General features: G+C 40.2%; 1 protein-coding gene across 1 annotated transcript in view; it reads right to left on the bottom strand.

Moving 5' to 3' along the window:
* The window catches only part of FUT8 (fucosyltransferase 8 (alpha (1,6) fucosyltransferase)), a 96,255-nt gene that overhangs the window by 14,136 nt on the left and 65,394 nt on the right, over positions 1–16,725 (bottom strand). The window contains exons 6-7 of the mRNA XM_015413753.1: positions 6,486–6,732; positions 594–770 (exon numbers count right to left, since the gene is read on the bottom strand). Coding sequence (XP_015269239.1) covers positions 594–770; positions 6,486–6,732 — 424 coding nt within the window. The remainder of the gene's footprint in view (positions 1–593; positions 771–6,485; positions 6,733–16,725) is intronic.

Consider the following 16,725-nt stretch of genomic DNA (forward strand, 5'->3'; position numbering starts at 1 on the left):
TGTAAAGCAGTACAAAGGTCTACTGATCAAAGGGGGAAAAATCCACTGAGCATGTGCAAGCCCTGAGCACACCTCAAAGAGTTTCTTTGGATCCTGGTTTAAGTGTATAAACATCACTGTCATGCTTTCAGATCTCAACCCATATTTTTCTCTTAATGATGGACAGAGTCTGAAGTAGCTTAGACAACTGACCTTAAAAATGGAAATTAAAGATTGGTTCATAGTAGCTGAACACATAAGATTCACATTACAGGTTAGTTCAACTCTCACGGTTTGATGCACCTTGTCTTGTGTAAAGATATGTTATTCCTTTCCAATTTCTAACATGACAAGGAGGTAAAAATATTTACATATGTTTTATAAAAGTCCATTATATTAAGTTTCAAATCAGAAGAATCCAGAACGGTCAGAGTTCATTTATTAGTAATAGCTCTGAGTATGTATATATTAAAAACACTGATTCAAGTCGGCATGAAATATTACTGTTCCGCTTTAAAAAACTGAACAGATTTAAATAGACAACAAATCATGTCTAAATACATTACTGTATGTAAATTCACTTTTGTACCCATTATGTACAGAGATGGTCTTACTTGGATTTTGCCTCTTGCAATAAAGAAGGATCATCTGTAGCCAAATAAACACGCTTTTTGTCAATGTGCATTCGCCGGGAAAGCAGTTGGAAACGTTCTTCAACATGAACCATGTATTCTTCAATTGGATGAAATGCTGCTTCTGTTCCCACTTTGTCTGTTCTTCTGACATGAATGCTGAAAGCAAAATATATATATATATATGTATTTTTAATTTGTATCCTGCCCTCCCCTTAATGGGCTCAAATTTTGGATTTGTTCTCACCAGAATGAACCTTAAATGAGAATTAGGAGACAATTTTATTCTGAAACAGAACGTATGGAACACAGGGTACAGAATGGTTGTATGGTTTCATAGGTGATGTTACCCTGTCTTTGAAAATCAAATATAAGTGCTATACATTTTTGGAAGCCAGAATGGAATCACATCCACTGCTGAACAGGCTAGGATGGACTGTTATACAGATACACAGTAGGTTCAAATTTAGTTGGCAATTTGTAGAATGTAAAACTTGTTTTGAGACAATGTGGGAATGGTGATTTTCTAAGAGGCATGCCCGGAATATCAATGTTCCCACAGGAAGATTGGACATTAATGCACATAGTCTGCTAAGTCTGCTGAGAGTATGAACTTGGCTACAGTCGGGCAAGATAAGATGAGCTATGGGTAAAGAACATTCTGTTAAGAACATACTGTGATCCTAGTTAGAGTCTTCTACTTGTAACGTTTTCACTGTGCAGGGCAGGGGGAAGAAATGTGTGAGCCTGCTCTAATAAAACGCCGCTGACAGGGAGTTCGAGAGACACAGAGAGACAGAGAGAGAACTGAGAACTTGGTCAGAGAGCTTCAACAGATCTGTGTGTTGTGTCGCTATTGAACCCTCAAACCTACAAGACAATGCATATGTTTCGAGTGCATATTTCTCAAGATGATAATTTTTTTAATTCAGTACAAGGTAGTCTTACCCCTTTACTCTGCTTTTGACTACCATAAAGCAAGCAAGTTATATTAAGTATGCAAAAAGACTGTTTGATACTTCTGTAACTTTTTATTTTCAGATCTAATGAAAAGCCATTTATAAACCAAATTCAACCTTTTTTAGCAATTAAATCTTGGTTGCAAGATGAATGGATTCAAAAACTGTAAGTGATTTGTTGTTGAGACTGAAATCACATATTATGTAATTATATTCCAATTTTATGAAACTGAAAAATAAAGTAAGTTCAAGGAGCTACCCATAGTTTGATAACATTAGTATAAACAAGGAATAGAAACTGTGTTCATCTGTGTAGTTAAATGCATTGAGCTCTGCCTCTAAATATCATAAGCATTAGATGAGAGGAGGAAGTTGTAATTTGTTTATTCATATTTCTACCCCTTTCCAAGCTAAAGCAGGAGGAGAGGTTTTGATTTTTACAAGAAAATGTGCACATGGGTGACAGGTGCAGTCTTCTCCCTTCCCTTGCTGCTGCTGCTGTTTGAAACACTCCTTTCCTCAGCCTGATTTACATTCTGTATCAGATGTGAGAAAAGGGCCTGTAAGAGCACAGGGAAATAGTGCACATTTTGTATTAGAAATAAATTCTTCCTTACCAAGTTTAGATGTAAACAACTAGACACACAAGCAAACGTGGCTGCCCCAGTACATATAGTTTAACCCTTAAATTCTATATCAAGAAAAGACGGAAGAGGAAGAGGAAAGGAGGCGAAGAGATAAGGAGAGAGAGACAAGTGAGAGAGAGAAGGTATATCTATGATTCCGTTTCAGATAGAGAAGTTTCTTACTGTAACTGTTTTAATTACTCGAGATTACTGTTCGAAACTTTTATCACTTTGTATTATTATTATCATCATCATCATCATCATCATCATCATCAGAGGTCATTTCGGGGGGGATCGTGGGGGATCGCAGTTTCCCCGGGTGAGGTACGGGGAGCGGGGCACATGGCGAAGCCCCGCCCCCTGCTTCTGGCCGCCCCGCTTTCGGCCCTCATTCAGCCAGGAGGAGGCAGGAGAAGAGGGAGGGTAAGTTGCTCCCTCCCCGCCTCTCCCCACCCCTGCCTGCCTGGGGCCAGGGAGGGCCTTGGCGGGGCTTCCTCGAACTCCCGCTGACCTTGCAGGTCCACTGCCGGGCCCCTGATGTCAGGGTGTGTGGCATATGCTAATGAGTTATGCTAATGAGTCCCCCTAGCTCTTTTTCTACGAAATGACCCATTATTATTATTATATATTATTATAATATACAATGATACAAATCGCTATACTTTGATGGATTCTGTTTGTTGGCATATGGACTGATTTGTACTGTTATTTTTTCATTAAAGCTACTGTTATGCCAATAAAGGTTATTGGAATTGGAATTACATTTTATATCTGTACATGCTTAGTATTTAAGGAAGTTATCTGCTAAACAAGGAAGACTAGTCATTTAAGAGAAGATGCTTTAGATATACCTAATAAGATTGCTACAAATATTCCCAAGCACAGCTATATTACAAAATAAGGCATGCTTTTAGCATAACACTAGTTTTTTGGAGTGGTTTTTTTTTTAAGAATCAAAAGAATAACAGACTTTGTACTTCAGGAGCGAACTGCTAAGCTCTCATAGTTGCACTTTCTAAAAAGCTGAGAAAATGCTAACCAGAAATGAGAAAACATGCACAATTACTGGCTGAAGTATTTGTTTTTCAGGTGGGAAAAATCAATGTCCAACTCCTTGCTTACTTCTTGGGCAATTCTGAGCAAATCATTTTCTCTTACACCTTTTCCACACACTCAACTTACTGGCAGCTTACTGGTTTTCTTGGCAGTCGATCCAGAAGCACTGGAATTGGTTTGCACACAGTTCTTCTGCATGTTTGCCCTCCCTGAGCATTTTCACAGTTGTGTAATCAGTTTATTTTCTTCCGCACATGCCTTAAAAATCAGGATTCTCAAGGGAAGGTGCTGCCATCATTGATGCTGTCATCAGTGGCATCACAGCACCCCCCTTTTTAAAAAGGCCCTAAAAATATCAAATTTTATGTGTAGTGTTATAGTGATAGTTTAAGTGGCTTCCCATCTTTCTTTTTTAAGTGTCTAGCCCCTTGCAGAGGTATAAGGGAAAGGGAGTATCTCTGTGAGGGAGAGGCTAGATACTTTTTTTTTAAATTAAAGCTGGGAATTCAGTGAACCTGCTTGAACCATCATTACAACACTACATCAATATCTCGATTATAGGGCCATTTAAAAAATATGAAACCATCTGCCTTCAGGGCAAGGGGAGGAGAGGGAGTGGTTTGATGATGACGACGACAGTCCAATCATTGAAAAGTGAGCTGGAAGGGGGTGGGACAAAAAAAAACCCCAACAGAAACATTATGCACAAGGAAAAAGATAATCCAAAAATGGTTTCCAAAAAAGATTGGCATAAAAGTGGTTTCAAAAGAACCAGAGGGAAAAATGAAGAATAACCTCATTTGGAATACTGTGTGCAGTTCTGGTCACCACACCTTTAAAAGGATATTATAGCTTCGGAAAAAGTGCAGAAAAGGGCAGCTAGAATGATAAAAGGGTTGGAACACTTTCCCTATGAAGAAAGGTTAAAGTGCTTAGGGCTCTTTAGCTTGGAGAAACGATGACTGAGGGGTGACATGATTGAGGCTTATAAGATTATGCATGGGATAGAGCAGGTAGAGAAAGAGGTACTTTTCTCCATTTCTCACAATACAAGAACTCGTGGGCACTCAATGAAATTGCTGAGCGGTCGGGTTAGAACAGATAAAAGGAAATACTTCTTCACCCAAAGAGTGATTAACACATGGCATTCACTGCCACAGGAGGTGGTGGCGGCTACAAGCATGGACGGCTTCAAAACGGAATTAGATAAGCATATGGAGCAGAGGTCCATCAGGGGCTATTAGTCACAAGGTATAGATAGGGGCTCTGGGGCAAGTGATGCTCTGTCTTCTTGGTGCTTGGGGGGAGGGGTTCAAAAAAACAGTGGGAGGGTTTCTAATGTCCTGGCTCTACTGGTGGACCTCCTGATGGCACTGGTATTTCTGGCCACTGTGTGACACAGAGTGTTGGACTGGATGGGCCTTTGGCCTGATCCAACATTGGCGTCTCTTATGTTCTTAACAACAACAACAAAAGAGCAAACGTAACGCACAAAAATGCATGTGGAAATGGGATAAACTGAAGCAGTATGGAGCCAGAACCAACAGGGGAAAATGTGGAAAAGTCCTTAGTCTAACCTTGCAAGGTTGTAGGAAGGATCAAAAGAAAATGTGTGCTCCTACCCTAAGCTCTACAGGAGGAGGATTAGATACAAAGGTAACAATCAGAGATTAGACACCTCTCACAATGAGCTCCCTGTCAGTTCTAGAATCTTGTTATAAAAATCTGTTATGCGACAACAAAATATTTCCTACTTCAAAGGAAAACAATGTATTGGAATGCTAGTATATTTTCACTATCCTTCAGGCACAGAAGAGGAACTGAAAGAACAACTGACTAGAAACCTAATAGAGAACCATAATAAGGTGATGTGAAGTTTCTAGAAGAGGGAAGGAGGCTCACTGTGTGTTCACTTTCGTATTAGTTACCAAAAAAATGGTACTGTATTAGTATAATGGCTAACTTGCAGCCCAAACATATGCAAAATGCAGCCACATTTGTAATAGCAGACACCATTTTGGTCACCCTGTTTTAAAGACAGACACATAGGCTTGGAAACAGGACACGGGGGGGTGGGGGGTGGACAAAATTGACCAAGGAGCTGAAGCACTTTTTCCTATAAGGAATGCTAGGGCAATTGTGTGTGTGTTTTTGTTCAGAAAAGAGAGTAATGGAATATTTCATAGTAAGATACATTTATTCAAGATTATCCTAATACTCTTCTATTTGTTATAAAGTCCTAAAGAGGGACACGATAGCCCTTAAGATACTTATAAACACTGAGGTAGTTGTTCATTTTTCTCCTTTTCATATCTCCAGAATTAGAGATCATCAAATGGAACTGATTGACAGTAGATTAATGGAATGTAAACAAAAATGCATCTTACATACACAACCTGTGAAATTCATTAACACAAAACGCAGTGATGGCCACTAGTTGAATGCCATATTATGGGTAACACTGCGAAACCCATGATTGACCTTTCTCCTTTCTTTTTATTATTTTCTTTCTTTTTATTATTAAACCCAACTGCAAGAACCGCAAATCTGACCAGGGTAGGCAAACAAAAGGTAGAAAACATTAACACCCCCCCATACTGTTTTCAGTTTGCAAGACCTGAGCAAGGCTGTTAACAATAGGGCATTTTGGAGGACATTAATTCATAGGGTCACCATAAATTGGATGCAACTTGGCACTTAACACACCAACCTGTTTTCTCAATCTAGACTGCAAAGAGATTAAGGGGAGATTTAGGTGATTTGGATACCTCCGATTACATGGAATATACAGAATCTTCATATACAGACACAGTAAGCCTCTGAATACTAAGTACCAGCACCCAACAATTGGGACAAATTGGAGAGGGAAGAGGAGGAGAGATATAATTAACATACATAATTAATTTGTTTTACTGTAAACCGCTTTGAGCAACATGATAGAGTGGTATAGAAATATAATAGATAAATAAATATCTGAGTACTAAAAACCGGGGACAAACAGAGGAAGATACATATCTTCATGTACTGGTTTGTCAGCATGAAACAACAATCAATTTCAAGAAGACTGTGTTCTTTTTTTTGATGCATTTTGCGTAGTGAGTTTTCCAGGGGTATTTGGCAAGTCACTGTTGGAAGTAGGATGCTAGACTAGAGTCTAAGTTCTACTGATTTCTATGGAACTTATTTCCAAATAGGGTTAAGATTGCAGAATTAGTTGTCATAAAAATTCTTACCCAATAACTGGATGCTTAAAACCAAGCTTCCTTGTAGCTTCTTCCATCTCCTTTTCTAACCAAGGCTGTGGACGAATCAAGTATTTGACAAACTGTGAGACCCACCACACTGCAGGATCTCCATGGACACGAATTAGTCTATCAGCCAGATCTTCTGGAACAGCCAGTGGTAAATATGGAGGCCTTGGATGCAGGCTATCAACTATCGGTAGCTCTATTACTTGAACATCTTTATCATTTGCTTCCCCTGAAAGACATCATATGAATGAAGTACTTCAGCTCATGAATGCAGGTTACAATATTCCAAATATGTACTCTGGAGAGCATTTTGTATCTAAGAGGTACAATAGCCAAACTGTTCACAGTAGGGATCTAATTATGTACATTGTTCAAATTACCCACAATTTTTCTTCTTTGATTCTCAAACTAGTGATCTATCTAATAACATTACTAAGCATAGCCATTTTCTGTGTCCACCATTATTAATATGAACATATAACAGAAAGTTTTTTAAAAACTTAATCCTGACAGAGATGTCAAAGGAAAGCTAAGAGTAAGTCCAGAATTTACAATATCAGAACACAACTGAAATTTATGACCAATAGCAATTCATGGATCTAAATATGAAAATGATTTTGGCAATTCAAGAGTGACTTGGTTCTGTTAAACATTACTGAAAGTAGATTTAAAGCAATATTTTGCCTAATCTGTGGGCCTTCAGGGTCTTCTGAAGTTTATGCATCTGTTCAATACCAGGGTACCTGAAGGACTATCTCCTCCCATACTATTCAGCCCGCCCGTTAAAATCTGCCTTTCAAGCTCTGTGCTCCAACCTTCAGAGGTAAGGGAGATGGCAACTAGAGACAGGGCATTTTCTCTGGTGACACCTAGCCTTTGGAATGCCCTCCCCCTTTATTATTCATTTATTTGATTGATATACTGCCCTCCCCTCAATGGGGCTCAGGGTGGTTAACAACAATTTATAAATACAATTCTAATAAATACAATAATACATATTCACAGATTACAATTTTAAAACAGTAAATCAATAGTAATAAAAAAACCTAATCAGATGGTGCTAATGCTAGGCCAGGCTAGATAGTAAACTGTTGCTGCTCTCAACCATGGGTCTGGCAGAACGTCTCTGTTTTACAGGCCCTGCAGAGTTGTTTTAGGTCTCTCAGGGCATGGATATCATTAGGCAGAGTGTTTCACCAGGCCGGCACCAGGGCTGGATATCCTTGAGGCCAGAGATCACCAGGAAGTTCTTATCTCTATAGCATAATGCTCTTCAGAGGTGTGTAAAGAAAAATGGTTCCTTGCTTTGCTCTGAGAAATAAAATTTTGGTTTAGGCTGTAGAGAGGCCTACAGGAATCTTCCCAGAGATAATTAGAGACAGAACACAGTGACCTTGCCAGCTAAATTGTCTGCAGCTGAAGTGTTAGGGACTACCACCTCCTCTTGGTTCTTCCAATTAGCACATTCCAGGCACCTGATGTTATGGGGTGTGTGTGGAAACCTAGCTGTAGTATGGTTTCATTTCTCTCCCCCTCTGGTCCATCCCCAGATATCACATGCCTAGCAACATACATCTCTCTAGTTTCTGATTGGCCTAACAGGCCTGAGGTCAATCAGAGACCCTCTCCATAAATCTAGTTATGGCTGAAGCTTTCTGACTACTTGGCACTGAAGCATGTCAGTGGTTGTACAGCTCCCTTGACCAGTATGCATCTTGACTGCTGCTTGGAATGGCTATACCCTGAACATCTTGACTTGCTGGAGCTAACTGCCTAAACTGAACCATAATGGTAACTTGGAAACTTGACTCTATGTTTTAGCTATATTGGAAATGCTTAGATTTCATTATTTTATTCCTTCACAGTCTTGTCTTATTTGAATATTTTTGCACGTGGTCTTTGCCTTCATGGACTTCAAAGGCTTTTTCCAGAGCCTTGGCCTTTGACCACCTACCAGCTAACTGTTTTGTGTTGGGAAACTCAGTCTGCAGTCCCACTCTGCAGGGCTGGCTTTTTTTGTTAATTCCCTGAGAAGCCAGGAGACTTGTCCTTGCCCTCCTGGGCTGTTGGGACAGACTGAAAGGACTGGTGGCACCTACCAAGACTAGGGTGAGATTTAGTCTCTCTCCCTGGTATTTTTTAACTAAAATTTCCGGCAACCTCTTTGTACCAAAAGTCCTTACCCCGGGTTGGGACAGGGACTTTTGACAGGGAGTATACTGGGAGATGTGGTCCCTTAGACACGCTGATCCCAGACCATTTAAGGCCTTGAAAATCAGTACTAAAACCCTGAACCTGATCTGGTACTCGGCCTGAAGCCAGTGCAGTTGGTGAAGCACTGGTTGAATATGTGCTATTGGTGGGGTCCCAGTAAGGACCTGTGCCACTGTGTTTCTGGACAAGTTGTAATTTCAAGATCAGACTCAAGGGCAGCCCTGTGTAGAGCACATTACAGTAGTCTAGTTTGGAGATGATCATTGCATGGATTATTGTGGCTAAGTCAGGGTAATGCCAACCTAGCAGTTCGAAAGCAAGAAATTGCAAGTAGATAAATAGGTACCACTTCGGTGGGAAGGTAATAGCGTTCTGTGCGCCTTGGTGTTTAGTCATGCCGGCCACATGACCACGGAAACGTCTTCGGACAGCGCTGGCTCTTCGGCTTTGAAACGGAGATGAGCACAGCAACCCTAGAGTCGGACTCGACTGGCCTTCGAGCAAGGGAACCTTTACCTTTACAGGGTAATACAGGAAGGGGGCTAGTTGCCTGATCTGGTACAGCTGGAGAAATGCCAGTCTGGCAACATTTGTGACATGTGCTTCCATAGATAGGGAAGCTCCTGGCAGTGTTAAGAGGTACACTGTCAAGAGCCGGGAGTTTACATCCCAATCCCGTAGCCCCCTACCCAGCCACAGAACCTCCATGTTTGAAGGATTCAGTTTCAGCCAGCTCTGCTTCAACCACTAGGCTATGGCTTCCAGCCCCTTGGTCAGAATAGATGGGGTGGTCCCCAGTTGGCCATCCATCAACAGATACAGCTGGGTGTCATCAGTGTACTTTGAGGCTACAGCTGGGTGTCATCAGTGTACTTTGAGGCTTACCCAGTACCTACTTTACTTTCTTTTAGGCATCACACCAAAACACATTTTTTACCCCGGCTTTAATTAGGGGGGTTCTATCTTATCAACTTTTGAAATTGTCTGCATCAGTTTTATTAATAGTTTTATGGTATTTATTCATTTGTAATATTGTGACATTGTAATTGTAAGCTGGCTCCAGCAGGTAGCATAGAAATAACCTAAGTAAATAAAATACCATGCTAAGTGCATATGCTAACCTCAAAGAATTCAAGGGTTGCTGAGAGATCAAATATGTGGAAATTAAAGTCTAAGTGAAACTAACTGTTAAATTCATTAGCTTGTCTCTACCAATCTTTAAAAAGTTGGAGTAGTAGCTAAGAATATGAAGCTGATAATCCCCAATTAAGTTTGTTCCTCAACTATCACCAGTAAAGAAGTAACATGTTCATAGCATTGAGACAAGGAAATGGCAAGATCCACTGTGCTGAATCAGCAGCTGCAGCAACAACGAGGAAAATACACAAACCATCCCTCTGTGGAAACTCACTATGCTGAACCATATTCTTTGATGTCTAAAACAACTTTTGACAAAATCCTTCCAAGGATTAAGTAAACTCATTTTATTGAAAAAGACAATAAGTCTTTTGTGAATTAGAAACTTGTAAACAGGAAACAACCTTTGACAAGAAGTAATAAAGTTGCAGTTGAAGGATCTAATTTGGTTTTAGAAAGTATGTTTAGAATTTATTAATCCAGTTTTTAAAGCAATATATTCAGAATTATACAATGTTAAATCATCTTTAAGCCCTGGTCCTTCTCCATTAAACTCTGCATTAATTAACATATAATCACAGAAAATTCAGAATTTGGATGAATTTAAGGTTTGTAAGAAAAATTTGGATGCCATGGGAAATCTGATAAATTTGAATTTGAAGATTTTTTTTTTAAAAAAAAATAGGGGACAAACCATTTTTATTTCAGTTTGTTCAGATCAGACATTTTGCAATCATGTTACCGAGGAATGATAGTGGTTTAAGAGTAAAAACAGCCCTTGGGCTTATACATAGCAGTGATCAGCTAGCTATCTGGTGGTTTAACTACTCAGTCTACTTCTTATTAAATCTAGAGAGTGCTCCTTTAAATTATGTTAGAAAATGGAACAGGGATTTACACACCAATACTGATTTTTAGAGAAACTGTGGCAAAATTGGAACTGTGTGGTACTTAAAGTTATCGCTGGAGTTTTCCCACACTGGCTTAAAAAACTGCTTACATTACCCGATGTAAATGCTTTTTTCCCTCATGTTCACACAACTTCAAAAACCTCCCACAACTATTTCATTCCTTCACCATTCCCCCCTGTTCCTAAAACAACTAGTTTCTCCTGCAGTTTTGGTGGGGCAAGCGAAATGTATTTACAAAAAAGCCTGAGCTGGGAATCTGAACAAAGTTTTTCGCATTGGTATTCCAAGGCAACCCACCCACTGAAGCCCGCCCAAAGGGGTGGGTTTTGGTGTTTAAATTTTAATTTGCATGCCAGCATTTCAACGTTTTAGTGCTGGAGGGCGCCTGCACTGGCAAGAGTTCCATCCCCCCCAGGAAGGCCTGGGACCAGCAGTCAATCATTGCCTTCCTTGGTGTTTCTCTACTCTCACTCAAGAGCACATTTTTGGGGGTCCTTGGGTGGCATTATCATTTTTGCAGTGCATGGATTTGCTTTTTGAATTTCTGTAGTAACCCATGGGTAACCATTTCAGCCAAGAGAGGTGACTGATAACTCCTGTGGGTGCGTCTTTGATAAGTAATGCACAATCTTAGGCTACTTTCAAAAACAAGCATTATCAGCTGCCAGAGTAAGATAAGTGTGATCAGCCATTATCCTTGCTGTGGTGTCGTGCAGTGAGTTGCTCACCTAATGCAAGTCAGGTAAATGAATTCAAACTCTGGGGGGAAGCCAATCAGAGGTATCACTTTACCACGGGAAAAGTGTACCTATCAGTAGTAGAGACACCTATTCCAAGTGCAAGCCTCAGGTGACACTGAGGGGAGGAGACTGGTCTTTACTGCAGCCCCTTTGAGCTCACTGGTTTGCCTCAGGGCCCCCAGCACATGCACACACACACACACACACACACACAACAATGAACACACACACCCAACTGATCTACTGTGAATGAGAGTGGATGGAACCTTGACTGGGAAAACCCAAGAAAAAATGTGAGTGTGAACTGGTCCCAATGAAAGCACAATAGTCAAAACTGCAATAACAGCAAGGACAACTCGAAGGGTGGGTGCAGTGTGAAAGACACCATCCTGAGTTTAAAAGAATTTTTAAAAAAGTTTTTTCAATGGTATCTCACTCTGCAAAAGCATGTCACTATACATAGAAATACATGAGATCAGTGTTAGGGAAGTTGCTCATGTATGATGGTTTTTAAACATATTTTTGGTCATGTTCAAAAATCCAACACTTTAGGAAATCAGTAGTTCAGATAACAAAATGTCGGGTTGTAACACACACCCTAATCCAGAAGTCATTCTGTTGGGTTATGTTAAAGGACATGCCTCCCTTTCAGAGGCAGGATTGCTCTGATGCTAATTACTACTGCTAGACTGCCAACAGAAGCAACATTAAAAATGTCAGGACCTCTCTCTGAGGGTGAATGTGTGGACTACTGCCTTATTAATAAATATATTACCAAAGGGCCCAGAAAAATAATTTTCAAAGGTCAGATAAATTTATTGTGCATTAGCCATTGTTTATACTGTTTCAGAATAAGAGACAAGGTATTCCTTAAGCATTTCATGAATTATGCCTTTTTGTAGTTTGGTGTATGCAATGTTATGTTGTATTATATCTTGTATTCATATTTTGTGCTATATATTAAAAAATCTAATATGAAGTAAAAAGAAAAAAAAATTGGAAGCAGACCACAGGAGTAAATGGACAGTTCTCTCAATGGAGGCAAGCGAACAGTGACTTCCACAAGGATCAATACTGGGATCAGTGTTATTTAAATGGTTTATGAATTACCTGACATGGAGGATGAACAGCTAAATGTCTGAATTTGCAGATGTTCCCAAATTATTCAGGAGAACCAAAGAGTATTGTAAAGAGTGCCAAAAGAGCTCTCCAAACTGGGTGAACAATGTTGGAAATGAGGTTAATTTAAGTGTAAAGTAAGGCACACATATATGTAGATGGAGTCTGAACTGGCAGTGACTGACCAAGAAAGAGATTCTGAGGTTGTGGTGAACAACCTGATGAAAATGCTGATTTACTGTTGTGTGTTGTGTGGCAGCAACAGAAAATACAAATCCTGTGCTAAAGAAAAGGGATCAGAAACAAAAACAAAGAGCTAGTATTATAAATACTGTTGTATAAATCTATGGTGTATCCCACATTTAAAATACTATGAACAATTGTGATTGCTATATCTCACAAAGGATGTTGCAGTACTGGAAAAGGTGCCAATAAAGGCAACCAAGATGGTCGTCATTGAAGCATTCGCCATATGAGGGAAGTCTAAGGAGTTTGGGGCTTTTTATTTAGTTTAACAGCCCATGAAAATATTCTCATTTGAAGCCAGAAAAGGAACTCCCTTACCATAACAAATTAATGGGTAAAAGCATTCTTTTTGTCTTTACAAAACAGAATGGTATATGGACTGTAATATCAAAATAATTGTTGTGATGGCCTCTCTCTGTGTGGTATGTGTTTTAAACACATACAGGCTGCAAAGGGAAAAAAACCTCTGCTGTTCTAACGGCAAGTGAAGTAAGAAAATCTGCAGAAGGGTTTAAGCTGGATGAATAGGCAAATAAATTTAATCTTTTATACTTCATTCCTTTTCTAAGCAAAATGTCAGTTTTGCATTCAGTAAGATGTATGTTTAATTAAGATAAGACAGATACACTTTCTAGAATGCAAAACTGACATTTTAGTGTGGAAAGAGCCTGCCAATAACAGAAAATCTTTGCTGAATGCACAAATATGATTTCAAAACAAAACAACCTAATCTACAAAGTACAGAGAAAAGAATAACTACTGAATAACTTTTGAAGGGCAAGTGACAACAAAGTTATGAAACTGACATGAGCAAAGGACCACACGCAAGAAATTGACTGGAAGAGTGATATTAACATGGAAGAAGGAACTGTGAAGTCCCATCTAAGCCATCCCCCCAAAAAACAATATAACTGCTACAATTTTTCACCATTCTTCAAAAAAAAAAACAACCCAACAACAAAAAAGAACACTGCCAACTTGTCAGTAGCATCGGTGTTTATCCTGGAAACTGCCTTTTAAGTCAAAGGAAGGTACTGCACTTTAGCTTTAAGCTCCTTGCAGCACTAAGGTTGCAGCTTTTCTTTTTTTTGCTTTCAGCCAAGGCTTTTCTGTTCCTGAAAAGCTGCTTCCACTGTTGCAACTGTGTTTTATATGCTCTTTCTGTCCCTTCCCCCCCCCCGTACCTTCCCAGCCGCAAAGTGACAGAGAGACAGGGTGGAGAGAAAAGTAGACAGAATGTGGTATTATAAAGAGCATCCCATTTTAGCAGGTAAGAATAGAGAATTCTGTTAAAAATAAAATCAGATTTTCTACTCATTTCTACTAAGAAGCTTTTCTACACCCATTGAGACCAGGAAGGTTCAGTGATACAAAGTTTGACTAATATATTTCTTAATTAATTTATCAGGGATTACTACCATGTCACTTTGCTTAACACTACAGCCTTGAAATATTAACTCCTTTATAGTGAGTTACTCCACTGGTCTATCTAGCTCAGCTGGTCTTCTCTGATGAGCAGTGGTATGAGAGATTCACTTACCTAGAGAAGCCAGAGTCTGGGAGGCTTCTGCATTCAAATCATGGACTAAACTAAGCTCCCTTTATCTAGAAAACTCTGTCTAAAACAGCAGACTCTATAAACTCTTGCCACCAAAATGTTGTTGATCTTTATGATATCACAGAACTTCTTGTTCTACAGAAACTTCAGTCCTCTTCACCTTTGTAATAAATACTTCGGGGAACAATTTTGCCTGTACTAGCCCCTTTGACAGCAAATGTTGTTCAGTCGCACAGTTGAGTCCAACTCTTCACGACCCCATGAACCACATCACACCAGGCCCTCCTGTCTTCCGGAGTTTGCTCAACTTCATGTTCATTGCATCGATAACACTGTTTAACTGTCTCATCCTGTGTCATCCCCTTCTCCTTTTACCTTCAATCGTTCCCAGCATCAGGGTCTTCTCCAGTGAATGCTCCCTTCTCATTTGATGGTCAAAGTATTTGAGCTTCAGCTTCAGTATCTGGCCTTCCAGGGAACAGTCAGGGTTGATTTCCTTTAGGATTTACTGATTTGATCTCTTTGGAGTCCAAGGAACTCTCAAGACTCTTCTCCAGCACTAAACTGTTTCCTTCCCACTGAAGCCAGTCTTCTCCAGCAGCCTTCCGGTTTTCGGCGCTTCAACGATGGCCGTGTCTCTCTATTCCTCCGAGAGACGTGTGCCATGAATTGGGGATTAGGAGGGAGCATGATTGTGCACACTCCCCCATGGAGTCCATAGGCAATGGGCTCCTAGCCAGGGGGCTTTGGAGAGCCCTACCGCTGGCCGACAGCCGGTACAGGGGGGCTACTCTCTGCCCCGAAGGTCCTGCCCTGATTCCCAGTATTGGATTCAAAGCGACCACTGGGGCAAGTGTATGAAGGTTTGGCAATTTTACTCTGCTTAGCGAGATCCCAGGGAGACCTGTTAGATCGGTTTTGAAGACAGATGAGTGAATTTAAGTTAAAGCGAGACATCGGAGCCCTGTTGCGAAGCCCCCACAAATTAAAGCAGGAAGAGGGAGGGGACGCCCTACCGCCTCAAGCGATTGAACGAAGCAGGACGATGGGGGACTGAGCTAACAATGGCAATGGATTACAGTAGAAGGACTAGATCAGAGAAATTTTCCAATAAAAGCGTTTACAGACCTTTGAGACTTTGGCAACTTTAATCAGTAAATGTAAACAATCCTCCAAGATGGCGATTGGAGGCATTGAGGGAGGTGGGACGCAAGCTTCTCTCAGGAAGAAGAAAAACGGAGGGCTAGGTCAGGTGACCTAACCATAGACTCTTCCTACAGCATAGAATTGGGTGCCATCTGCTGGCCAAAGTGGGATATTTGATGGGAACGGCTCTAAACGTGGCAATACTTTTAAAGGGACAGTGTTTATAACAAGAAGCAGCGAATCTTGGATTATAGACGAAATTGAGACAGTGTCTAGCTTATATTGGATGGTGGCAAGCAGATCAAAAAGAAATAACAAAGGGTGGATTACTCTTGTACTCTTGTACTATAAAATCTACATGCAAAGTGAACGGCTGGTCTCTCTAACCAGAGTGGGGATGAAGCAATAAGCGAGTGAAAGCCCTGGAAAAAGGAAAGCGGTACTAACTGGACAAAGCCTGTTTCATTAAAGCTGTTTATGAAAGAAGAATCAACAGAGAAGGAAGAGGATCAATTGAGATGACTGTATGGACTGAGTGAATCTATGCTCCACAACATCATGTTTGTGTGGAGGGAGGGAAAGCATAATGGGAGATGTCAATGTCTTTTAAGGTCTCTATATTTTTAAATTAGCTTTGGAGCTATTCTCTGTCTAGAGAGATATGCTGGGTTTTAACTTGAAGCGAAGAAGGAAACTCCTCATGTCGGAAGTTAATTGTTAAGAGTTACAACTTTGTATCTATAAGCATGTCTTACCTTCTACACTTGGGCTTTTAGTGCCTTCTTCTCTGTCTCCCTGAGTCTATAGTCTTCCCTCTCCTCTTTTTTCGGTATAGTTATGTAGTTATTTTAGAAATGCAAATAAAAAAAAATCCCCTTCGGGGGGCAAAAAAAAAAGAGTCTTCTCCAGCACCATAATTCAAAAGCATCTATTCTTCAGTGCTCGGCCTTCCTTATGGTCCAACTCTCGCAGCCATAGAATACCATACTGGGAATACCATTGCTTTGACCATATGGACAGCAAATACATAGGCTTAAATTTAGCAAGGCATGAACAGAGAGAAAAATGTAATTGTCTAGCTTCCCCTTGTGCAAGCAATACTGCAAAGAATGCAGCAAAACATAGCACCAATAGAATTTTTAACACGATCA

The sequence above is a fragment of the Gekko japonicus genome, unplaced genomic scaffold (assembly GCF_001447785.1).
Source record: "Gekko japonicus isolate JY-2015 unplaced genomic scaffold, Gekko_japonicus_V1.1 scaffold1159, whole genome shotgun sequence".
Taxonomy (NCBI): Eukaryota; Metazoa; Chordata; class Lepidosauria; order Squamata; family Gekkonidae; genus Gekko; species Gekko japonicus.